Source organism: Lissotriton helveticus, chromosome 2_1, assembly GCF_964261635.1.
Source record: "Lissotriton helveticus chromosome 2_1, aLisHel1.1, whole genome shotgun sequence".
Classification (NCBI taxonomy): domain Eukaryota; kingdom Metazoa; phylum Chordata; class Amphibia; order Caudata; family Salamandridae; genus Lissotriton; species Lissotriton helveticus.
Window position 1 is genome coordinate 1,399,763,385 of NC_136059.1, and position 27,058 is coordinate 1,399,790,442.

The 27,058-nt window shown below is 47.3% G+C and overlaps 1 protein-coding gene across 1 annotated transcript in view; it reads left to right on the plus strand.

The window, feature by feature from the left end:
* Positions 1-19,266: 19,266 nt before the first annotated feature.
* Positions 19,267-27,058, plus strand: part of LOC144818685 (dynein axonemal heavy chain 6-like) — a 1,395,111-nt gene continuing 1,387,319 nt past the window's right edge. The window contains exon 1 of the mRNA XM_078676337.1: positions 19,267-19,420. Within this exon, the coding sequence (XP_078532463.1) occupies positions 19,310-19,420 (111 nt within the window). The 5' untranslated portion in view covers positions 19,267-19,309. The remainder of the gene's footprint in view (positions 19,421-27,058) is intronic.

A 27,058-nucleotide genomic window follows, 5' to 3' on the forward strand; every position in this document is an offset into this window, starting at 1 on the left:
CTCCTGTCCAGGGTTCTGAAGAAGATCAGGAGCGACCTGGCCGAAGTCATTCTTGTGGCACCCGACTGGGCAAGGAGAGTCTGGGATTGAGAGCTTCTGAGCAGGGCCAGCTCTAGGGCGGTGCAAGGGTGCTGGCTTCCTGAGGGTGCCGTGTTTGCAAGTTTTGTATGTTTTTCAAGCACCTGCTCCAGCCGTTCTTTCATCTGGCAATTACCAGGCCTCACAAAAATGTCACAATAACTTGTGTAAACAATTATCTTCCTGGAGAGAGATGAGCGTTTTGTATAGTTGAGGTTTTGACTTATGTGAAGTTAGTGCAGAGGGTTAATAAGCCTGCTGCAAAGAACGTGTACCAAGTAGATTACAGAGTGTATATAATGTAAATAGATCAGCAGGTTACTGCTTTTAAAAGACACATCCTTTTGTTACATGCAAGTTATAACCTGAAGTCCTAATATTCAACAGTGAACTATTAACTTTCATCATAGAACTGCATACAGACTGCAAAGTATACATTAGAACATTGATTGATGTTGCGCAAAGGGTTAATTTGGCTAGAAAACGAATCTTATTCTTAACGAAAACTCCCAACTGTGCTGGTTCTTTTTCGACTCTGAGTTTGCGCTTCTCTACACCAAGCACTCTTAGACTATACTGCCTACCAGTATCATGTGACTCCTATATTTTTTGTCCCTTGGCTTATGTATCATTTCCTATACACTGATTTAAACACAAATGATTGTCTCTGTGAAATGTGTGTGTGATGCAAAGTGCTCTGCCACCCTACACTGGTATGAGTAGGACTATATAACTAATTCAATGCATCTGAGAGAGTGTGGTTATGGAGACTTGGTCACTGTTAAAGGGTACTACTGAGAGAATCTGTGGTGGAGGTGGTCATGGGGGGGCACCAACAAACATTGTCGCACAGGGCGCCACCAGCGCTAAAGCCGGCCCTGCTTCTGAGAATGAGTGTTGATCCTCTGATCAGGCACCCCCTTCAGGAGGAGCTTCTGTTGCAGCAACAGGGGAGGGTTCATCACCTGAACCTCTCAACCCTTGCGTGGAGATTGAGTAGTGACAGTTGATAGTTTTTGACATTTCTCTCGAAGTCTGTAATGGTTTTTTTTAAAATATATTTTTATTTGCATTTTCAACCAGTACAAAACAACTAGCAGGTCACAAATAGTCACCCGTGCGCCCAAGCACCCCCCCAACCCCCAATCCACAAGCCAAATCACCTTCTTTATTCAATGAATTAGTACGATACCTGCCCCCCGTAAGTTTCAGTTTTGGTAATCTTCTTCCCCCATTTGACCTCCCCGCAGGCTGGAGACACAGGTCCAGTGGCCTCTTATCCCGGGGCTAAGCGAAAGTCAAAGACCCCATGTTATGCTAGTCAGCTCCCAGACCACCATCCAGTCCATGATATTTTCTCCATTTCTCCCATATTTTACGGAACTTCCGGGGGCACCCTCTCCCTCTATATGTGACCCTTTCCACCGCCATATACATGTCCATCCCCCTCCACCATTCTCCGAATTGAGGAGGTAGCGATGCCCCCCATGAGCGTGCTACATCTCTTTTCGCCACCACTATTGCCAATAGTGCAAAAATAAGCGGTGGTAGCCCAGTCAACATCATTAGATATACCCAGCAATACAAATTTAGGATCAAAGGAAGTGTTACCTCCAATACCTTACTCAGCTCTCCCAATATATGTGCGGATAACAGGGCAGTACCAGATGATATGGTAGAAGTCCCCCTGCGGCTGTCTGCAACGCAGGCAATTTGGTTCGCTGGCTCGACCCATTCAGTGGAGTCGGACCCTGTCAAAATACACCCTGTGTAGTATCTTGTATTGAATGAGTCGGAGGCAGGATTTAATCCCCACCTCGCTGTGGTGCATCAGGGCCGCCTCCCAATCCACTGTGTCTAACATGTCCAGGTTCTGTTCCCATGTTTCCCCCAGTTTCCCCAGTCTGTCTGGCATGTTATTGTTTAATGTCCTGTACGTTAGAGAGACTGCCTTGTTGGGTATCTGCTCTTGCAATAGGTGACCCTCTAACGGGGCATATTCTGGCAGGGGAGAGGAAAGCAAGCTCTCGGCTATCCAGGCATGTCGCAATTGCGCATATTTAAAAATTTGGGTGGGGTCCAACCCAAACGTTGTTGCCAATGTCCTGAAGGGTTTGAGTTCCCCCTTTGCCACCACATCACCCAGAGTGTAGATTCCGATATCATCACAGCCTCCAAAGCCCTTAAGTTTGTGAAGTTCCCTCAACCAGGTGCAGTGCCAGATCAGTGTCTGTTTATTTGGTTTGTGTGTTCATCCGAGTGCCTTAGTCACCCTATCCCAGACCTCGAAGGTTATTTGCATGGCCGGAAGTAGGCGTCTCCTACCTGGGCCCCCATATAAAAAATATAGGCAAGAACGGTGTGCCATGGTGTACCTCTCTAATCTGTAGGTGGGGTGATCGGCCGGGACATGGAGCCATTTGTTTACTGGCACCAGATGCTCCGCCCAATAGTAGACCTCAATGTCCGGCAAGGATATCCCTCCATTATATTGGTTCTGCTGCGGCGTACTCAGGGCGATCCTTGGTTGCTTCCCCAGCCACAGCAGGGAGCGCATTTCTGCGTCTATCACCCAGAACGTCTATCTGGGGAAGGGGAAGTACTAATTTTGGAGGGCATACAGAAAGTGGGGCAAGGTGATCATTTTAAACATCGCAGCTCGGCCAAGAATCGTGAGGGGGAGGGCTTTCCACCGCAAAGCGTCAGCTGCAAATTTTGTTATGACTCGCTGGATATTGCTTTAGTAGGAGAGGTTTCTATCTGGGGTGAGATAGATCCCCAGATATGTGAATCCCGTCTGCGTTACCTGTAGAGCTCCAGGGAGAGGAGGCCACGTCTCCTCAGCCCGCGGGCTATACAGGACCGATTTATGCCAGTTTATAGCATAGCCCGAGAAGGAGCCATACCTGCCCAGGAGCTTGAACAATGCGGGTACCGTTGGGTATCATATAACAGGATATCGTCCGCCTAGAGCGAGATCTTTTCTTCCCTCAAATCAGTCGGTGTGATTTGAAACCCCCGTATCTCCCTTGTCTGTCGGACGTCACAGGCCACTATTTTGATTTTGAGGGCAAATAGTAGGGGGACAACTGGCATCCCTGTCGGGTTCTCCTTCTAATGGGGAAGTTCTCAGATAATAGTCCTGTTGGACTTGGCCTTTTTGGCAGGTTCACCCCGAAACGTTTTGCGTTCTCCTAGCCTGTTTCTGTAACCTAGTGTTGGTGATTTTAGGCCTCTGCGCACTTTAGCACTGTGGTCCAGTGTAAAGTGCGTGTGCTCTCTGTGTATGTGTGCTGAGACTAGCCTGCCCTCTCATAGGGATGCATGGGGGATATGTGTGTCCCTGGTAATTCCTGATATGAGAGGAGCATAGGGGCAAGTTTAGTATGTGCGAACTCGTGAGAATAAATGCTGCGCAATGGTGTGCGCAGATTTATGGTGACTGATGGAGAAATGGCACTTTTAGAAGTAAGCATTTCTGTGTACTGTGTGTCTGCCTGCCTGATGTGAATTGCATGTCTGGCTTGTGATTGACAGGTGCTGGATGATGTGGGTGGCTCCAGGTGCCAGGATGGGTCTGCCCGGTGGTGAATAGGGAGATCTACATGTAGATGGGAGGGAGGAGTTGCACCTGGGACCTGAATAGGGCTGTGCCTTCCCTCCACAATGCTGGGTCCGCCCAGTGTGGTGCGTATGAGCACCTAGCCCCCACCTAACAATCGAGAGAGGAGCTGAGCACAATAAAGTGCTCCAAAGCTCCCCAAAAACAGTTACATCAGGTTTTTCCCCCAGCCCTGTGCTGTGACACAAAGGGTTCTCAAATATAAATATAGGGGCTGTCTCCCCATAAAGTGGTTCTGCTGTTGGATCCTGATCCTGCGGGGCGTGCTGCTGTTGGGGCCCAGGGGATGGGTGGCCTCCCTGGGCCCTGCCTGCCCCTTTTGCCCTGAAGACTTCTTTGCTGGAAGCTAGGTGCTCCATCCCTGACTTCTTTGCTGGGAGCTTTGTGCTCCATTTCTTAAGGACTGTCCTCTTAGCGCCTGGTGAGCGCTTTTATTTTAATTTTCCCTGGAAGAGGAGCTGGGTTTGTGCAGCATCGCGCTGCTGAGAGAGAGAGGGAATCCCCGGATTAGGGATTCCCCCGTGACGCCTGCAGCGCGAGTGCCCACCCCGCGATTTAATTGCACAGGTGCCCACCCTGCGTCTTCGTTCCTATTTTTAATTTGGCGGGTGCCCACTCTGCATTTTTGCCACTTTGAGTGGGTGCCCACCCTGCTTTTTATTTTGAATAGTAAGGGAGCGCACCCCTCATCTGCCACTGACGAGATTGCCACTGCTGCTGCCCAGCCACGGCCGCCTGGAAGTTAGGCAAGTCTGCCTGCGACGTGAGTGGGGCCTGCAACTGGGCCGAAGGAAGCCGGAAGAGGTGCAGGAGTGTGGGACGGAAGGGGGCTCCCGTGAGCGGCTGGGAGCCCCGGAGACAGGAGAAGAGGGGAATGCACCCGGAGCCATGCGGGCTCCACATCTGAGTCCTGGGTCCTAGGAGGGAGCCCGGGTGAAGCCAGGGAGACGGCCGGTGTCCCGAGTGCTGGTGACGAGTCCCAGGTCCCAGGAGGGGGGCCGGGTGAAGAGCTGGAATGCCACATGCTGCCCTGGTGAAGTCCCGGTGAGTAGTGCCGAGGGGGAAGCTCCCGATGCACAGCGCAGTGCCTTGTGAGGCACAGCGCTAGAGTCCCTTTCCTGAGCAGGCCTGCCGTTGCTGGCCGCTCCAACGTGGTGGTCAGGTTTGATTAAGAGGCCCCAGTGGGGGCCCGAGGGCCAGGGGTGCCCGCACTTTACCCTGATGTCAGTCCAGAGCTAGAGCGGCTCCGGATGGCAGCGGGCCGCTCCAGCGTGGGGCATAGTTGTTGACAGAGCGTGCGTGGCTCCAACGGTTGGCATAGTTACTTTTAGAGCCTAGGTGGCCCCACCGATGGCCATAATTGTTTTAGGCTGGCCCAGAGAGGCCCATGCTGTTCTTGTTTGGGCACATTGGTCTTCAAGGCACAGTGGTGCCAGGGCCTGTTTTCCCTTGATCCCAGCTGCCCTGCGAGAGTGCGGGCAGCTGCAACGATGGCGCAGTTTGATTTAGGAGTCCCTGAGAGGGACAGAAGCGGTACAGTGGTGCCAGGTCTCATTGGATAATTACAGCTGCCCAGCAAGTAGCGGGCAGCTGCACCGTTTAGGGTGTTCTTGACTTTGGGGGGACATGTCTGAGTCAGGAGTGAGATGCACTCCTTCGACCCTGACACTCACAGCTGCGCAGCACTTAGTGCTAGCTGCACCGTTTAGGCTTGCACAGTGGTGAAATTGGATTCCGCTGCTAGGCAGCGCACCCTGACTTTGGGGACACAGGGCATTTGAGCCCCTTTTTGAGATTGCAAGTTGGCCAGGGGGGCTTTGGGATTGTAGGGCGCCAGGCCCTAATGTGATGTGGTGCTAGGAAATGTAATGGGTGTAGTATGTTTTACGCACCCTGTGTTATACCTCTGAATGTGTTTTTATGATTAGGAGGTTGCTTTGCATATTATGGGTTATGCTAGTGAGATTGTTTCACTGTGAGATTTATGCTCCTAATGTGAGTTGCGCTTAGGAGGTTAGGGTCTAATGTGTTTAGACTTGTGAGATGATTGTATAATGTGTTTATGCTGGTGAGGTTGGCCCAGAATGTAGTTTGCGCCTGATGTGATACTGGGCATAATGTAGTTTATGTCACAGGCTGAGGCTAAGTACAGTGATTACCAGTGTTTACTGGTTGAACGGTTATGATCTGTTTTACTTTTACTAAGTTCGCTTTGTGATGGTTCTGACAGTTAGCCATGTGGCCCTGTCATGTGTATATAATCCCTTGTGAATATTGCCCGTGCCAGTTGGCACAGTGTATATTATGTGTTTACTATTCTAATATGTTATGAGAATACAAAGGCTATTTTTGATATAACCTTGTGTGGAGTTCCTTTTATAGTCTGCCTGGGATGTTGTTGCTGTGTGCGTGTGCAAATGCTTTACACATGGCCTCCGGGATAAGCCTGACTGCTTGTGCCAAGCTACCAAGGGGGTGAACAGGGTTTATCTTTGGCGTGTAACTCCCTTGCCCTGACTAGAGTGGTGGTTTCTGCCTGGCTTTGGCGCAAGCCTTAGCCAACCAGAAATCCCATTTCTAACATTAGTTGTCAGCGGTGAGGATAGGACTTGCGTTTGCGCAGTACCACAGTGACAACTGGCTGCTCTACAAAACTCTGCATTTTAGATAGTCACATGTTGGGAATTATTGTTTATGATTTTGTTTTCACCTCAAGAGTGTCATTTTTAAATGGTGTTTTCTGCACTTTTATGTTTAGTGGCAGAAGAGAGAAAATGACAGGCAGGACGCCAGTAGGTGGGGAGGTTCCCATAGATAGGGAGTCCCTTGCTGGGTCCAGTGCCCGATCCCTGTTTCTGTCCCCAGAGGTGTGGGTAGATAGGAGAAAGGGAGTGTGGAGGAGAAATAACTAGCTCAGGAGAGTGGTTATCCCCTGAGTGTAGTATGAGTGTCTGGATTCACCAGTAGGGTGAGATTCAGTGGTGGCAGCAGAAGTGTGTTAGTGCGTGAAGTCCCATTCCCAGTTCCCTGAGTATGGTACCTAGTGCTCAGTAAGAGGGGTGCAGGTTGAGATTCAGGGGCAGTGAGGAACTGTCTCACCAGTTTTGGGAGGCATGTGTAGATAAGTGGTTTGTTGCATTGGACGAGTGGGTGTGAGTTCTTTGGTGATAAGGAGCTTTACACATGGCCTCCGGGATAAGCCTGACTACTCGTGCCAAGCTACCAAGGGGGTGAGCAGGGTTTATCTTTGGCGTGTAACTCCCTTGCCCTGACTAGAGTGGTGGATTCTGCCTAGCTTTGGCGCAAGCCTTAGCCAACCAGAAATCCCATTTCTAACAAGTCCATTCACTTTAACCCGGGCTCGGGAGTCCGCATATAGGAGTCCAACCCAATGTCTAAATTTTGGGCCAATGCCAAACTTGACCAAAGCCGCCTCTAAGAAGGGCCAGTGGACCGCGTTGAATGCTTTTTCTGCGCTCAGGGAGAGGAACATGTGGGGATCATCACAGCCCTGTAACCCCATGAGCAAATTGTGGGTCCGCAGTAGGTTCTGTCTGGTCGCCCGGTCTGGTAGGAAGCCCATCTGATCTCGATTTACCAGGCCCGAGATTACTTGGCGTAGACGGAGGGCCAATACCGTCGCCAGGAACTCAACCTCTATGTTGAGGAGAGAGATTGGGCAGTAAGATGCGCAATCTTCAGGGGGCTTTCCCAGTTTGTGGATGGGGATGATCGTGGCCATTCTAAGATCTAGAGGAAGAATACCATCTTGGGCGGCGTCTCTAAACAGTGCTAATAGGTGCACCGCTAGGGAGTCCATTCGGACCTGGGGTTTTCCCAGGGCGCAGTTTAGTAGTTGCAACTTTAAGTTTGGCCACCGTTATGTCTGCTTCAAGTCCCTCCCTCTCATTATCCTCTAAGCTTGGGGTTTGAATAGTGTCTAGATATGCTAGGATCGCCTCTGGGGTACCCAGTTACCTGGCCTCATAGAAATCCTTAAAATAGGAAGTAAATGTCCGAACTATTTGTGCGGCTCCCTTTTGTGTCTGCCCCTGTTGGTCCACTACACTTTCTATCCATCGGGCTACCATTTCCTTACAGCTATGCCAAGCTAAGAGCTTACCAGACTTATCCCCAACGTCGTATGAAGGGTCGCCTGCGCCTGCGTTTTAGTCTCCTTCGTTGCTAGGGCTCTATAGTGCTGTTGCTTGTCAGTCAAATGTCGAAGGACCTGTGAGTCCTTTCCCGCAAGATAGCGTTGTTCTAGCGCCAAAATTTGGGTTTCCAAAGTGGTGATCTCCTCTTGTGCCTTCCGTTTTTCCCAAGCTATTCAGTTTTGGGCCCTATCACGAAGCACTGTCTTATAGGCTTCTTACACTATAACTCCCGACTGCACCAAGCCTACATTTTCTGCAAAATACACCGTCGTGTCAGCCCAGAGACCCCGCATCACCTCCGCGTTTTGCAAGTCCCAAGCCGTCAACCTCCAATTCCCATGTCTCGCCCGGGGCCTCTCCCTTGTCCTAACCAGCAGGGAGGAGTGATCAGCAATTCCACGGGCCAGGTACTCTACCTCACAAACTGCACCACTGACATTCTGTGGAAGAAAGACATAGTCCAGTCAAGAGTGCCCCTTGTATGCACCAGAATAGTATGAATAACTTCTAATGCCTGGATGGAGTCGCCACCACACATCCATTAGACCCAGGGTGTCCATCAGCCTGGCCAGTTGCATGGTCGGGGGTGGTTAGTACGGTTCCCTGAGTGGTCCATGGAGATGGACATGACGTCATTGAAGTTACCCCTTATAATGTGTAGTGTACCCGGGGTATCCAATAAAATATCAATCACCCCATGGAAAGTCCTGGTCTGTAACCTCGGAGGGGCATAGACTGAAACTATAGTGACCTTCTGACTACCCCATGCACCTGTCACTCCCACATACGTACCCTAGGGGTCTGTCCATGTCCGTGTTACCTTGAAAGGGGGGGATTTTTTAAGCAGGATAGCCACCCCCCGGGAGCCCGCTGGGTATCCCGCGTGTGCTAGGACTGTGTAAGTTCCCCTCACCAGAAACCCACATTTTGTGCCGTTAATGGGGGTCTCCTGCAATAGGATCACGTCTGGGTGGACCCGTTTTACGTATGAGGACACCAACCCTCTCTTGATTTTATCCCCCAGGACGATCATGTTCCAGGTGAGTATCCTTTAGGGGCCAGTCTCCATCCCATTCACGGGGAGTCTATGATCAATCAATGGGCCCATAGACATGAGTGGTCAAGGTATGTCTCGAGTGGGGGCAGTAGGTGAATGCGCGCATCGTCGTGACCGTGTGACTGCTGTGCAAAACAAAACCTAATAAACCCAACAATAGAACTGTTGTAACCCCCACCCCGCCCCACCTCCCCCCTCCCCAATGTCGCATTCCCCGCCAGTCACTGGGGAATGAGCCCTAGGGTGGTGGAAGTCTATCGCCCTCCCAATCCCAACTTACGCCACAAGTTCCAACTCTCGCAGCAGTCCCAAGGTCCTTTGTAAAGAAAAAGGAGGAGGAAGATAAACAAAGAGAAGGAAAGAACAATGGAAAGCTCAAGTGCTGAAGAGGAGGGACTGCCGAGAGCCTAAGTCTATAGCCACTCCAAGCCTATTGCCTACGGCTCCGTGATGTCTTCTAATTCTCCGCATGCTTTGGCAGATGGAGCAAAAGAATAAAGAGAGAGAAAGAAAAAAGAGGGGGGTGGGTGTCCAGCTTGCATGCTCCGAAGTTTCAGTCCATGTCCACGGCCAACCTCGCAGGCCCCTGTTCAAGAATGTGAATCCAGCAGTTTTCCTTGAGAAGTCGTACCATCCACCGCTGCGTCCTGTTCAATCGCCAGTATTTCAGCTGCCAAGGGTTGCATAGAGGGGCCCTCAGCCTCCTCCTCTCCAAGGAAGAGTCCCTATTTACATTTTCCGTGTCTGGTCGAGGATGATCAGGAAGGTGGAGTGTGCGGGAGCCCGTCGAGAGTCTAAAGAACATCCACTGCGCCTTCTGAGTCTGCCAGTGACTTTTGGAGCATATGAAGTCGCCTCCATAAGTCGATCCCTGCGGGCTAGTTGGGGTCTCAGCGATCGCTGTGGGCCCGTAGACCTTCTGGCGTCCCCCACTAAGGACACATTGCTGCATGATGGTACCTCCGGTCGTTCCATTGTGGGTCGTTCTTCCAGCCAGTGCCACGCCTGTTTTGGCGGTCTGAAAGAAATTGGAATTGCCCATGAACAGCACTTTCAGCTTTGCAGAGAAGAGTAGCATATATTGGATGTGTGAATCGCCTGAAGGAGGGTGTCCGTGTCTGAGCGGGCAGTTGAACGTTCCTCAGGAGGGGGGTGATGACCTTTGTATACCTGTCCATCTTGCCCTGTCGTGGGGGTTTTGGTTCTCTATCTCTCCACATAGCCGTCGGTGTTGGGCAGAAGTTCCCAAGGGTTTCTCTTATTTAAATTTATATCTCCAGGAAGGTGCGCAGCTCAGTCAGGTAGACACACCCTATCCTCCTATAGCCTCCGGTGATCCTGACCCCGCAGCAGAAACAGTGGATTCAGGCCTAGGGGTGAGGCAGCAAGAGAGAGCACCCTGTGCCTATCTCTGGACACGACTCGCTCCGCAAGGACCACCATCGCAGGTACCCCAGCGTATGTGCAGTCAGCACCCCAAAGTATGCCGCGTCGGGTGATACCTCATGTGAGCCTCCCCAGCCCAGGCTCTAAGCGGGGGTCACCTCCAGCCTGCTCTCCACAGTGATTGTCAATCCTCTCCTTGCATGGAAAGAGCGGCCTCCCCCGTCGCCCCACACAATAAGGAGCTGCCTGCCCCTCTGAAGGCACTCACCACCAGGCCGCCGGATCACAAAGATTTAGGGCCACCAGTCATCTCCCAATGCCTCACCTCGCTGCTGGTGGGGGGGAAGAGAAGGGAATGGGGGGCGAGACCCATGGCTCCGGTGTCTCCCTCCAGGCCTCACAGCACCGCCCAGGTTTTCCGCTCGCCAGCAGCCGCACCTCACCGGCGTATTTCGTTTGGCGGTCCGCGAGGGTCTACGCTCCTTCGGAGGCCGCTCTCTCAGTTGGCCCTGCTCACACGGCCTCTGAAATTTCCACTACAACCGCCCGGGGCAGCTGTGCCAGTCCAGCGCACGAGACACTTCCTCCCCGAGACAGACCCCTCCAGAGTCTCGCCACCTCTTCCTGACATGGGCTCACCAGGGTAACAGCATTCCCTGCCATACGCTGTCCTCCGCAGCTTCAGGGGCAGGGCGCCAGAGCCCAGCCACCTGCAGACACACTCCTGGAGGTGGAGGGGGGCCTGCTCGTCAATGGCGCCCCGTGCCTTCACGATCCATCCTCAGGGACCCCACACCACTCAGACAGCTCCCGGATAGGGACGTAAGGGCAGCACTCCTCGTTGTTGCCTGTCCCCTGCAGCCACCGCGGTACGGTCCCGCTCCGCCGCCGGGTCCTCCTGATGCTGATTCAAGTCCTCCTCTGTGCCATCTTAGGGTGCGATCTCGGTCGGCGAGTCGCGCCGATATTTAGCCCGTAGATATCTACCAGGGCTTCCGCCTCCATTTCTACCGGCTCCGGAGCTCGTCTTAGTCCCCAGATGATGAAAGCTGGTGTTCTCCGGGTCAGCAGGTCGCCATAATCTATGACGGATAAAGCTTTCAGCCGGAGCTCGGCGAAAGCACATCTTACTCGGCCATGCTGCTGGCCACGTCCCCCCAAAGTCTGTAATGTTAATCTGGCAGCCAGGCGACTCTCCACTAAGACAGTATATTCCTGCCGTACTGTACAGAGAGGTCCATTAACCCTTTTTCTGCTTCTCTTTCTACTGTCCTTTTATTCATTCTAACTCTTGCTCAGCAGGGTTCTGCTTTGGGAACGCTTGAAGGTTACCTCTCTGCTCTGTCTGCTTTTTGTCCGCTGCCAGACCAACCTTCTCTCTTTAAATCCCCTATTGTAAATTGATTTTCGAAAGGCCTGGGCCATTTATTTCCACCTGCTCCCTTTGTTATGCCACAATGTGAACTTATTTTGGTAGTCACTTACCTAATGTGCGCTCCTTTCGAGTCTTTGCACAATTGTCCCCTCCGGCTGTTGACCATCAAAACAGCCTTCTTGGTGGCAATTACATCGGCCCGGAGGGTGAGTGAATTGCAGGCATTATCCAGCTCACTTCCCTATCTTATGTCCTTTCCAGACAAGGTTGTGCTTCGCACCAGGGCACCATTCTTTCCAAAGGTGGTGATCCAATTCCATCTGGGTCAGTCCATTACTTTGCCCACCTTCTTTGCTCCCCCACATCTCTCTAAGGAAGAGGAGTGTCTCCACCCACTGGACCCAAAAAGAGCGTTGTTCCACCTTGACCACGTAAAGGTTTTACGGGTGGATGACCAACTTTTTTGGGTTATGTGGGAGCAAAGAAGGAAAGGGCAGTGCAGAAAAGGACCATCTCTTGCTGGGTCGTTCCCTGCATCAAGATTTGTTACGCCTTGGCGAAGAAGCAGCCCCCTGAGGGATTAAGAGCCCACTCCACCAGGGGAAAGGCTGCGACTACGGCCTTGGCTCAAGGTGTCCCTGTCCAAGACATCTGTCAGGCAGCAACGTGGGCATCATTGTATATGTTCTCAAAACATTATTGCCTTGATGGTCAAGTGCGCATGGACGAGCTCTTTGCCCCATTCAGACCTGTAAGGCTTCTTTGTTTAGATTATGAGTCCGCAACCCACCGCTGGGATGGTAAGGCGCGGGTATCTGATTCAAAGGTAAGGAATCTGCAACTAGAAGACTCTATCAGATGAACAAGTTACTTATCTTCGGTAACACATTATCTGATAGAGACTCTATCTAGCTGCAGATTCCTTACAGCCCCACCCATGCCTCCCCGCTTTGTGGACTGATGTAGTAGGACTAGGGTTGTTCCGACTTTCAGGGCCCTAGTTTTGCACACAACTACGTCAGTTACTTCATGGCTCTGCGCTTCTGGCATGGAAAATACGAAAAATATAGACGTCCCCGCACTGGGTGCCGCCTATATAGGCACTGTGACGTCATAACCAATGCTACCGACGACATCATGCCGAGCCGAATGGAGCCACCCAACATCGCGCGCAAGGGGTATTGGTCAGCAAAAGTTTCCGGATCCAGCCTGACACCTGGGAAATTCAAAGGTAAGGAATCTGCAGCTAGATAGAGTCTCTAACAGATAATGCGTGACCGAAGGTAAGTAACTTGTTCGTCACATCAACCATATATAGCCATAGTCATTTTACACATTATTTGCAGATTTATAGGTTGTTGATAAGGGATGTCCCTTTTATGAAGAATATCAGCTAGGTGGGGTGCACTACCACATGTAGACATCTGGCACCAGATATCTAACCATACATTCCTTACATATCAGGGGTAATAGCATAATGAAATGGCATAGAAGTCGACTGTGGTTATTCATTTTAGTATTTAAAAAGCATCACAATATTATAGCAGTATCTTTAGGGCCTCATTGACAACCTAGAATTATCTTTTGTTACAGAGCAGAACATGGCTGTATATTCCAAAATGGGGCATCAATATAATCCTTCAGGTTCTTAATACCAACATAGGCACTAGAGGGAAAACTAATGATTATGTCCTAATGATTATGACAGAGTATGTCCTCTAAAAAATATATACAACATCATGAATGCTCCTGGCTAAAGTGTGCATATACAATATGTGTTTTGTCACTATGAAAGGAGTCCTTGTGTTAGTATGGAACGCCTCCCCACTTGGAGGTGATATGCTTCATCATAGGCCCCTGTTCACTCTGGCATTAGGAGAAATGCCAGCGTGGGATACAAACTTACGACGTAACATGGTGGGCAAGTCCCTATGATAGTGGTTTGGTTGCGGTATATAAGTGTGGTGGTGGTTATGTCAGTGGTGAAGGAACATTTATTAAAACTGAGTCATAGTAGACGAAAGTTTTATTGTTGTGCCGATGGGCAGGGTTTAAAAAGCTGGGGATTTAATTCACACAGAGAGAATGATCGACATATTGCCACTCACCCACACCACTAACATAGGGATGTATCTACTTTCATCCTCAGAGCCCCTCTAAAGAAAGAGCTGTGGCCCAGGCTGCTTTATTTCATGGTCTGCGTGAGTTGGCTGGACCAAATAGCTTGTCACCTTTTGGTGGCTAAGGGCTTCCGTACTAAAAAAAGAACTCCATTCTTTGTGACACAACAACACATATTGTATATACACTCTTTAGGGAGGAGCATTTGTGCTGTTATACAGGGTACGAGTCGGGGTACACGCAGGTCCACGGCCTCCACCCACTATTTTCACAGGGTGGACGCCGTCCCCCCTGTCAAGAAGTTGGGACCCATAGAAATATGTTGAACTTGTTCCAACGTGTAGGCAGCAAGAGGGCTTTTTTTCACCTCCAGCTAGGCCTAAGTTAAGGAGCCATCAGGCCTCCTTTTCTATTTTTTATGTCTCGCCTACGCAGCGCGCGTGCGCTGCTTAGGCAAAAAGACCTTTTCCGATCGCCATGGTTTTTCAGCCAAACACGTGCACGCTTTTCATTGCCTTCAATTGCAATGCGTGCATGTGAGGCGATTTACTTGCGGGAGCGAGCACCGCCATATGGTAGCAATTATCGCTCCCGCAAGTAAATCGCGCAGGCCTCCCTCCTCCCCCCTGCTTCTAGCGCGCGCGCAAACACACAACTCCAGGGCTTGTTTTACTTTAAGCGCGAGGCGCGCGTGCGGCCAATGCTTATTGGAACTGGCCCGGCGTCTGAGTACTTCTTGTTGAAGAAATGATGCTGTCCAGATTTCTCCACTTCGCTTTCATATTTTTTCCACTGGGCAACTTTTAGTTAAGCAGCAGACTAAATTAGTTTCACAGAAACTTAAGAGGTGAGGCAGCACCATCTGAAATTCATCGACGGATTAGGACTTAGCACGGTCTCTCCTGCAGGAGCTGGTGCTGTGTCTGCAGGGCACAGCCGAATTTTGTAAAGACTTAATTGTTTATAGGGCACAGCCGAATTTTGTGCGCTCGTTTTGCTGCGCGTGAGCTCAGTGTTAGTATCTGGCATCCCCTCATAGCAAGGGCGCTGGATCTCTGGACGAGAAGATGACAAGGTGAGTGAGACTCGTTTTTGCGAAAAGAGAGCCTTGCTTATCGCGCACTTAATTTTAAGATCTTTTGTGCGTTGATTTAGATCTGTTTTGGCCAAATGCTTTATCAGTGAGACTGAAAGAATTTTCAGGTGGGCATGATTCGCTTTTCAAGCAAGCATTTATGTCCTGTAATGTTTGTCTTGCACAACTATTTATAAAGTTTTCCTCTAATTACATTTGATTCATTGTTATAGGGTGCTGGCCTATGACCAAAACCATCCAAAGTACTTTATAGTGTTTAATATTCATTATGGAAAGAAAAGATTGTAGATAAAAACAAAAATGCCCAAAATGCTTTTTTGATTGTACGATACATACATAATTGAAATTAAAGTATCGCTGTTTATTGCCGTTTCCTTTAAATGGGTGAAGGGAATATAAAATGTCAGCTAATCAGATTACATTCATCTCAATCTGAGCGATGTCACTTTGTAAACCTGTTTAATTTCACTTTTTTTATTGATTTAGTCAAATTTGATTAACAATAACGAGGCAAAAAATGGAATCAACCCTGTTTTGACCATGTGTGCATATTTTAGCCATGAAAATGTTTCAGGCTTATGAAGTTCTCCAAAGGTATACCATAACTTTATCAATAAAACGTTTGTGATCCAGTTCTATATATGCTGTATAAAGTGGATTGCCATGAGCATCGTAAAACTAGCATGACCAAGAGTTTTGTCAGTAATCACATCTCGGACAAAACCAATGTAAAATATAAACATAGTATATCATAAATCATGAATGGCAGACTACAGTTTATTTGAATCTTCTTGGCTAAGTGATTTGGGATTTGTAAAGTGCATAGTTACCTGTGATTCGGGTGGCCTGGCTCAGATGGATGAAGCTGATTTCAGTTTAATTTTGAAGTTTGCCTGGTAGCATTATTCAGCTGCTAGGTCGGTTATGTGCTTGATAATGTTCCTTTCTTGTCTTTCGGAATTAGGGGACCTAGGGTTGGGTTTAAGAGCATTTGAGCTGCCCAGGGTACTATATACAAACACCTTCAGTCCTGTTTTGCGCTTGACATAAGTATTCCCGCAAGGTGTATTATTAGACTCGTTTTCATGGTGGAACTGTCTGTCCAGCTCTTGACAGTAAATGGATATTTGAAACTGGCTCCTAGCTCTGCAATGCCTGGGTCTGGATGTTAGGCATGAAAATAAATGCCTTACTAATTTCAGAGCCAGTCATTGTATGTTTACTCTTTATAGTTGGTAATATTAACACATTTGTCATTCATCATGTTTAGAAGTTCCTCAAGTTTTTTTAATATTTATCATTGGTTTGTTGATGAAAGAGGGGGGTAGGAGTCTATCCCCCAAAGAATGAATACTGAGGACAGACTGCAGGAAGTTGACGTCATCCAGCAGGGCCAGGAGCTGTGAAGAGAGGCTCTGCCACTGATGAGCCCCAGCACCAGACAGGGCCCGGGCGAGCAGGCTCCGAGTCAGCGATGCCTGCACACAAGAGGTGCTCCCCCCGCCCTTCCCCTTTGGCACTACCAGGCTTGCTCTCCTCCCTGTCGGATTTCATGGTGCAGGTGCTGGCTCGGTTCCGAGAGCCTACAGACGCATCCGGCCCTCTTCCCGGCTCCTCCCTGAGCAGCTGCAGGAAGTGCTGTTTGCTTTTACCTACGCCGCCAGGAATTTGACCCGAGCACAGGTTGCTGAGTTTGCGCTTTAGGGGCCTTATAAGTATTTAGGTATGCAGCACAATATCCTTGGTGCAACAACACCAACTGTTGCTAGCTAAACACTTATAAGGTCCCAAATACGAGACCTATTGGCTATGCCAATGCTTGTTTTGTAAATATCTTGACTGGAAGTGGCTGGAACTTAACACTCAAATTTATATGCCACAGAGGGAAACAAAGGCACACAGATTGCTATCTCTTGACAGGTATTTAGGAGGGGCATATTTGTGCCTTTGTTCTGTCCCTCTATATAAGTGCAGACACTGTAAGACTGTCAGAGGGCGTAGTCTGTCCCAGTATTTACACAAATAATTTAAATAGTACTAGTTTATTTCTTTTATAGCGCTACGTCGTGACGTCATGTGCTGTGAAGGCAGGCATCCTGGTGTCACTTGCATAGTGTCTAACTTAGTCAGTCCCCCCACTTCTTTTTATAGGACTTATGCCCTGCTGTCATATAATAATACCAGTGGTCATAATGTCTTATCATGGCCGCTGGTATTGTGATGCAACAGCAGGAATATAATGGCTAAAGGTTGTCTAGAGGCCAGAACAATTTCGTGGGCATGGACAAACGATGTGTTACATGGGCTGCTGTTACTTAAAAAAATTATAATACCCTTTACATCATGGGTACTCATAGTACGGCCCGCGGGCCGCCAGCGGCCCTGCAAGCCTTCCTTGGCGGCCCGCGGACCTTGCAGACATAGTACCTGTGGTTTTAATTTTTTTAAGAGTGTCAAACGCCGCCGGTTGCAGCAGCGCGGACTCTGCTCTATGGGGGCCGGGCGATTCTTTTAAAGACCATTTACATGTTAATGAGGCTTTGTTGTATTTCACCTCTTCTTAGCCCCCTGCATCTCCACTCTGACAGAGTGGAGATGCAGGGGCGCGAAGAAGAGGTGAAATACAACAAGGCCTCATTAACATGTAAATGGTCTTTAAAAGACCTGTGAAGTGCTCGGGTGCGGCAGTGTGTGTGCCCCGGAAGCTGTCTCAGCCCGGCCTGACACATCCGGGGTAAGGTGACGGAGGGCAGTAGGGAGTGAGAGCTGGGACAGGGACAGACAGATGAGGCAGAGACATGGGGACAGAGACAGCTGAGGCAGAGACAGGGAGACAGAGACAAACAGAGACAGGGAGACAGAGACAGGGAGACAGAAACAGAGAGACGGAGACAGGGAGACAGAGACAGGGAAACAGAGACAGGGAGACAGAGAGAGAGAGGCAGAGACAGAGAGACAGAGACAGGGAGACAGAGACAGGGAGACAGAGACAGGGAGACAGAGAAACAGAGACAGGGAGACACAGAGACTTTAAAAGACCTGTGAAGTGCTCGGGTGCGGCAGTGCGTGTGTCCGGGAAGCTGTCTAAGCCCGGCCTGACACACACCTCGGGTAAGGTGACGGAATGCAGCAGGGAGTGAGAGCTGGGACAGGGACAGACAGATGAGGCAGAGACATGGGGACAGAGACAGCTGAAGCAGAGACAGGGAGACAGAGACAAACAGAGACAGGGAGACAGAGACAGAGAGACAGGAAGACAGAGACATCGAGACAGACACAGGGAGACAGAGACAGGGAGACAGAGAGAGAGAGGCAGAGACAGAGAGACAGAGACAGGGAGACAGAGACAGGGCGACAGAGAGACAGAGACAGGGAGACACAGAGACAGAGAGACAGGGGGAGGGAGACGGGGGAGGGAGATGGGGAGAGGGAGTCAGGGGGAGGGAGGGGGAGACCGAGGGAGGGGGTCAGGGGACACAGAGGGAGGGAGTAGGAGACAGACAGAGGGAGACAGAGGGAGACAGTCAGGGGGAGGCAGAGGGAAGGAGATAAAGGGAGGGAGGCAGAGGGAGACAGACAGAGGGAGGGAGACAGAGAGAGAGGGAGACAGAGGGAGGAGGGTGACAGACAGAGGGAGACAGAGGGAGGGAGACAGATAGAGAGAGGGAGAGAGAGACAGAGACAGGGAGACACGGAGAGAGAGGGAGACAGACAGAGAGGGAGAGAGAGGAGGAGACAGACAGAGTGAGTGAGACAGACAGAGTGAGTGAGACAGGGAGAGAGAGAGAGAGAGAGACAGCGGGAGGGATATATATTATATATATACATATATACACATATACGTACATACACATACATATATATATATACACATATATACACACACACACACACACACACATACACACACACACACATATACATGCTAGGTCTGGTGGCTCAGTGGTCTCAGTTTTCTTTTTTGCTATAGCCCCGTCCCTCCCCCCCTGTCGTCGTCCCCCCCCTTCACCTGTGCGGCCCTTGGCCACAAACCACACTGTAAATTTCGCCCCGAGAGAAAGTTTGTGAGTACCTATGCTTTACATGGATAACAGAATAAATCTCTGCAAAAGAAACCCTGTATGGGCATCGGCATTCAGAAATATAAAGCAATGACAATCTGCAGTACTCAAATCCTACCCCTAGATTGCAGCATTGTAGTATATTTTGCACCTTGCTTCTCTACATAACCTCTGTATATACAATGTATAAGGAAAACGTAAATGAGATACAGTGAGAAGTTGCATCTGCATTAATACTGTATGTAAAAGAAATTGTTGAACGAGAGAATAACATTTCTTTCTTTTTTTATATCTTTTCTTTGTTTAAAGGTGCACCAGGCAATAAGAGAGTAATTATTTTTGTGGATGACTTAAACATGCCAAGATTGGATCGATATGGTTCTCAACCCCCGATTGAATTGCTTCGACAGTTTCAGGATTTCGGTGGCTTCTATGACAGAGAAAAACTTTTTTGGAAAGAAATACAGGTTATTATAGAATCGTGATTATGAACGTTATGTCATACACCGTTGATACTCCTATTTGTTTAGGCCTGCTCTCGGTGGCCACCTCCGGTTGTAGTAAGTTACAACGGGGTAACCCAGTATACCTCAGAACCTGGGCAAAGTTAAATTATATATATTATATATATAACTCACCTCCGGTTGTACCCACACATGCATGTAGTATGTATGTGGGGTATCAAGCAGCCTGTCCCACAGGGGCACAAAACAGGCACAGGAATCAATATAACAAGCATTTGCAATGTAGTAGATCTCCTGTTGAGTCATCAAATCGCTTTTCTCCGGCGAGTAGCACGCCACTCCGGCACCCAAAGAGCATTAGTGGTGAGTTGGTATAGGGAGATATGAAATTAATTTGAGCAGTGGACATTTGAGTTTGTTATTTGGATTGAAAAGGATAGTGGAGGGATAGAAGAGGGAAGGATTTGTATTTTTATAAGTCATGCTACCCCTGATGAGGTGTCAATGCGCTTTTCGGTGGGTGGCAAGCTACTCTGGAACCCAAACAGGATTAGTGGGGAACTAGTATAGGGAAATATAAAATTAATTTAAGAGGTGGTCATGTTAGTTTGTTAGTTGGTTTGAAAGGATAGTGGAGGGATAGAAGAGGGAAGGTTTAGAAAGTTTTTTTAATTTTTTTGTTTTATAGCTAATAGCAGTAGGAGGAGGTTTTGGATGAGTAAAGGGGAGGTGGAGGGGGGAATAGTTAGAGGGAAGAGTTTGTTTGGGAGATCTGAACAGTAAAAGAGGTATGAGATGGTGCAATGAGGGGTAGAGAAGGGAAGAGTCTGGAAAGGGCCATCCTGGAGGCCACAGTAGCATAATGAGCTCTAAGATGAGCCAGAGGGTGGAGGCGTAGGACACACTGAGAGAGGCATAGGGTGAGGCATAGGCATGGCTTTTCCAGACTTGGGTACCTTTTGTAAATACACGAAATGCATGAAAATACATCCAATGTTTTCATTTTTGGACATCGACTGAGTTACATAGAATAATATTACATAGTACAATGTTACCCTCAACAATTTGTATGCTTTCTGTTGAAAGACATTTTGAGGGTCCATTAAATAACTAAATTGCATCAACCTGCAAACTGGTGCCTTTTCGTGTCCCTAAATTCCACTGTGACTTTCACTATACGCATTATGTGCAATTGAAGGGACTTCATCTGATTTAGTTTCAGTGAGGAGTCAGAATGCACATGTCAATTTGTTAATCTTAAGTGAATGAATTTGATTCATTTTTTAATTAGATGGCCCTCAAAAAAAATGTAAAAGGGCTGCCTTTTTATTATGGATCCGTATAATCATTTTATAGAGAAATATGCGTCAGAACTCTCAAAAGCTAAGCAGTCTATTGGAATCCTTAGTCTCTCTCACACCTCAAATACAATTGTACATTTGAATGGAAATCATGTTCTCAGACATAATATCTGCATATTTAAAAACTGCTTTACAACTGTGAAAATTGCTAACGTGGAATATTACTCGTCATTCAAACCTGCCCTTTGGCTGTCTCTACCAGTTAAACAAACTATCAAGTACCTTTGTTATCTTAACGAGAAGCCTATATGTTCAAAAATATATTCTGTTATTAAGTATAAAGGAACCTTTTACAATGGTTTGGTGTGATTGATGATTGAGTTACACACTTACTTCCGAGTTTTGCTGCCACCTGCAGATAACAAGTTCGAACTTTCGATGGCCAAAATCTGCCTTTCATTTTGCCATGGTTCGTTAACAGAGAAATTGACAGCTTTTATAATATGCACTTCTTAGAAACAGTAGCTCTGTGTGAATTGGTACCTGTTAGAGTCCAGCATTGGAAGCTCCGTTTTCCAGCGTACAATTTGATCAAAAATCACGATAACTATAGCTGTTTCTGACATTACTTTAAGTACCTGGCCATGGGCGCCATTTCATAGCTTCAAAGGGAATGTCTCAGTATAAATATATGCAGTTCAGTTTTTCAGTCCAGTTGAGGATGTCGCTTGACTCAAATACCTTTTTTAAGGGGCGGATTGTTCTGTATCGCAGAATGAACAGATTGAATTGTTTCTGCGGGGAGGCCTTAAAATGCTCTTTGAGCTCGTGTATTTTCACATTCTGAACCGATCTTCCTGACATGATTGGGGATTTATTGCTCGGCGGCGCTCCTAGTTGAAAATACGAGGCATGGAACTCGGTAATTTAAGTATGCATTTGTGAAAAACCTAATCAAAATATACGGATCTCTTAGACGATCACATGGTTCTAAAGGATAAGGTTGTTGCGTATTAGTTGCTCCAAAAGAGCATCTGTTTTTTTAGCTCATGAAAATACCACAGTATTGGAAAGTTTTCTTCCAGAATGAGAAGTGACAATTTTTTTTTAATCAGGGCTTTTGGTGCATGAACAGGTGCCTTCTAGCGTTTGAACTTGGTCAGGCTACTAATAAAAAGCAGCGATGGGCAGAATGCAACAATTAAAAAAATTTAAAAAAGAGTTCCCGGAAAAACCAGATAATGAATGAAAGAGTAAGGAGTCTGTAATTGGCACTTCTGCCTTCAATGGAAGTGAGCCTATCAGCTGTAAGAACGAGTCAGGCTGCAGCAATTAAAGCAAACATTGGAGTGTGAACATATGGCGAGCAGCATACAGGAATAGCGTCCTGGTAAACGATTACCACAGGTCATGCATACAGCGCATGCAAGCTGTAGGCTCGACCTCAAAATGGCCCCCCTTTCGGGAATGACGTAGGTGGCCCACAGTAAATGGGTCTGGTTTGAACTTGTACAGAGACACTTTATAATTTTGCAAGGTATGGAAGACTGCATTCATTTGTGCTCACTGCAGGCAATGTTTGTGGTAATATGAAGGAAATCGGAAACCAACAGTAAAAAATAACGTACCCATTAGACCAGAAGATTACCCTTAAACATCCAAATTAATTCCCACACACTGATCAGTAAGCCCAGCCTTTCTAGCATTGTCAGATTGCCCTGTACACCACTTCAGGTCATCCTTACTACCCCCAGACAGCAGAAAATGTGAGGGGTGAAGATAGTGAATATGCAGAGCCCTCTCCTGAACAAAAGAGGAGGAGACCAACCCCTTCCCCTGATCTTTGGGATGATCCGGACTCCGGAGCCACTTCTTGTACATTCAGTAAATAGTTTTCGAATAGGCTCAGAATTCGTCGTCTGAAGACGACCCCAGCAGCGCTGGGATGCCTGACCTCACCTTGGGGGTGCCCAGGAGTGGACATTTCACAGGGAAAAGCCAGGAAGGGTTCCACAGCAGTATGGGTTATAGCGCCAGGACACCCCAGTTGGGGTATTAGTGCGCTTTACAAGTACAAATTACATTTACATTTACAAGAAGGCAGTGTTCTCCTCTCGGCCAAGGGCGCCCTCTGTTGCACAATTCAAAAAATTTCAGGGAGAAATTCTAACACTTATTGCCTGACTTACACTGGGAGCAGGAGATGAGGGAATTCCCTCTGGACCTCTAAAACATGGGGGCATATTAGCAAGAAACAGCGATATTTATCGCTAAATGTGCTTAGCGCATTTTTTTTTATCGCTGCCTGTTACCGGAGAAAACCTGCTATTAGCAACGTTTTTCTCAATTGTACTAAAATATTCAGCGATAGTGGCGAAATGCGTGAATATCGCTGTAAATTATATATTCACGCATTAACGCCAATGGGGACTTAACCTGAAGATCCACCTCCCATTGGATAAACAGGTAAGTCATGTTTTTAGCAGGCGTTAGATTATAGCGATAATCGCACTTAGCGCGTTTTTTTATCGCTATGCCTGCCTTGCGATAGCTGTGTTAGCGACTGCTTTCAGTCGCTAACAGTTTGGGTACTCCCACTTTGCATGACATTAGCGATAAATATCGCTGGCATGCCAAGTGAGCCCCAAACCGTTCGCTATCGCCTAAAAGCTGTCGCTAACTGCTGTTAGCGGCAGCTTGCTAATAGGGCGATAAAAATATTGCCGCTTTAGCGGCAAAAAGTGCAGTTAAAGCGGCGATATGGCCCTTGCTAATATGCCCCATGGTGCCTTCTCTTCACTTCTCTTTTAAGGCAGATAGCTGCATTTAACGATGTCTGTACGTGTCCTAGGAGATTCACGGCTACCCCTGACAACAATATCAAAGTATCAAAGTTGGTATCATCCATCCACCTATTATTGTCTCCTGCTTACGAGCCCTCTAGCTTAAGATTCTTGGCTAGCTCTATCGGACTGGCCCAGCATGCCTGCCTGCACCATTCACCCGAGCACTGGCTACATCTCCTGGCACAGTCGAGCTTTCATGGAAGAGTGCATTCTGCTCATCCACAACTTTCCGAGCCTGTATGTTCACCAAGGACCTCTCGGAGAAAGAAATGGTGGAAAGGAGGTGGGACAGAAGTTAACATTAAGGCATTATAGACATTTGAAAATGTATTTAATGCCTTGCTTGTTTGTGCAAACATCAGAAAACTCTCTCAGATTTTCATGACTTTGTCTTGCTGCAAGTGTAATTAAATTAGGTTCACCCGTACTTTAAATATGAGCCACAGAGAGGAAAGTCAGAGGTAGGAGTCAATGTATGTTTGGAACTGAAGAGCCAGAGTCATCTTCGAGATCTTAGCAGTAACAGATCACATTTGAAGCTGAAGTATACCAGAACTTGATCGTGCCTGCCTGATTCAGTAGCGATGTAACAATACCCTCTGTGCAACAGGAAGGCAATACAGAAATCCTGAAGCATTTCTTTATGAGCGGTAATGGTGAGCTCTTGTAATTCTGCATGACCGGTGAAGGATCCACGTAGAAATCTGAACGGTGAAGTTTTATCTGGTGTTTCTGCTTGAAACAAAGGGTTGTTGAGGCAGTATTATAGGTAGCAAAACAGGACATAGTTGTGGCAATGTCTCTTGTCTAACAGTTGTGATAAGTCCCTGTCTTATATCGGTAATTTTGACTTTGAAGTAAGATGTAAGGTTGTCCCAGAGCTCTTGCGATCGAGTTTGTGTGTGGGGAGTCATGTATGAAGTTATCACACAACTACTACCTGGCTGACTGCTTTCGAGATATTTGCTTTTTGGTTGGGCTTACCCCAAAGCTTCTATTTTGGCTTTAATGTAAACTCTTTTTTAGACTTTCAACAGGTTAGTGTGTCTCTATTTTCTAATGTGTGTGATTTCCCAGTTGGTCTACTTTCATCCTATTGAGTTGCCCATGGTGCTTAAGACTTGCAGTACATCGTGTTGCAGAGTCAAATTGAGCAAATGTTGTGAGTTTATATGTTTAAAAGACATTCTCTCAAGGAAGGTGTTAACAATCTCTGTGCAGTATGTCTAAACGTGTACTGATTTTAGCCTCTGGTTTAACTGTTTCAGACTGTTTCTAAATTGTTATTCATTCTAGTCCTAATTCACAAAGGTAAAGTTACACTTTTGTGTAGGTTTCCATTTGTTTTTTTGCTATTCACAAACTACAGGTTGATAGTACGTTTAAGACTGTGGAGGCTCCACATTAGTGGTGGAGAACTAAACACATTACAAGATAAACAAGTCCTATTTTTTCTATGTGTGGACTTCTCCGCCTGACTGCGATGTCTCCGCAGTTGCAAACTTTCTATTAACTCATAGTTTGTGAACACTAATAAAAATGTAAACGCACACAAAAGCGTAAGTTTACCTTTGTGAATTAGGCACTCTGTGTTTAATATTTGACCCCGAATGACAGTGCAACAAAAATACGTACACTGTATATCCTGACAACATGGAAGGTGTAATATATGGCGAAGTCGAGGTAGGGTAAGAAAAGTAAATGATGTCCATGGTGTGAGTGTGACAAATAGTAAACAGGCCTTGTGGTAACTAATGTGACCCCCATTTCGGCTATGATCTTAAAAAACAAAGATTGTTGTAGCATGAAATAGTTCAGATGCTTAGAGATTATTGAGGGATTGGACATTGTCTATTAGTGTGCCTATTTCATCAAAATCAAAAAAGTACTGGATGTCCTGTTGGTCACAACCAACTGGTACCCTAGGACTTATAAACAAATACTCAACACGTAGTTCGTTAGGGGATGCAATGACAAAATAGGACAGATCAATTCTGCTAAAAGGTGATTCATCAAATAATTACATTCTTGAAACAAGCCTTGGTAAATTGCATTTGGTTTCGCCTATGTGTTTAATAATAAGCTTTTTTTGTTGCAAATAGTAGCTTGCTGAGTAGTTGTACAATATAAGTTACAGAAAGTCTGTTAAAGTGTTATGATTTGTTTATGTACAAAAAAGCAATATATTGTGCTGCTGTTGCTAGTGGTATAGTGCGGGTAAGTTATAGCAAAATTCTCCAGTATTGAATCTTTCATACAATTCACATGCTTGTATCTTCCCCCTTGTCATGATGGGAGTTTTGCGTTAGTTAGAAAACTAGTACCATAAGAGTACATTATCAACCACCAAAGGGAAAGGAAAACGTTAACATTCGTTAGCCTCTTTATGCAGGCCTAAACTCTGACCAATCAGGGATGAGCCCTAGACCTCAACTCCCCAGCAGACACTCAGATTTCTAAATGCATGTCGTGCGTAAGGGAGCCTCCCTGAGCAGTTTGTCAGTGAGTGAACTTTTGACCCTGCTAGAATTCACCTAAAGGTACTGTTTTTCCACATTTTTTACTTCTAAGATGTCAGTGAGAGCTAGGAAAAGGCTTTTTATACCCTGCAGGTCTTGTAGGAAGGCAATTTTTTTCTCCGAAGATCCTCACAAGGATTGTCTTTATTGCCTATATCCCAGGCATGCAGCCAATGACTGTAAATCCTGCAGAACTTTCTCAGCTAAAACTCTAAAGGATAGAGAAGCAAGATTGTTATTATTGCTCCAGAAGAAAAAAAACAGATAGGATTCTGGTTTGGATGTTGAAGAAAGTCCTAGGCCAACCTCAGCTTAAAAAAACATAAAAATGAGGGCTCTACCTCATTAAAGGCTGATCCTCAGAGGCTGAAGGCAGAAAAGTTATCTTCTGCCAAGAAAACAGCCCTTAAGCAGAAAGATTCTGGTCTGAAGAAAGCTTCTGCTGCTTCTCTTGCCTGTTACACCTCTAAAACAGGCTTTGTTGTCGAAAAAAGCCCAGCTGACGGACCCCTCGTTGAAATCTTCATCTAAGTCCTTATCGACGTCTATGGTGACAACCGCGTTGACGACGGCTGTGGTGACGGCGTCGTCGACTAATACAGTGACGACAATTTACTCATTGACAGCATCGTCGCCGGCACCAACAACTACGACGACTACCACTACGTCGACGATCACGTCTACGGCCCCATCGACGGGAGTGCCATCAAATACGGCGTCTACGGCCCCGTCGGCGGTCATTCCGTCGACGTCTGTTTTTAAATCTACTTTTAGACCGCCGATATCGAGGACAATCACTTTCAGACATCTTCCGTCGTCGACGGATCAAAAACAGGTCATGAAAAGCCTCCAGCTTCTCCAAAAGTCACCAGGTTTGACATCTTTATCCAAGATTTCACCTTTGCCTCCTTCTCACCTTCTTGATATGGAGGAATCAGGAAATGAAAGTCTGTTCGGTCCAGCTTACAGCCCCTC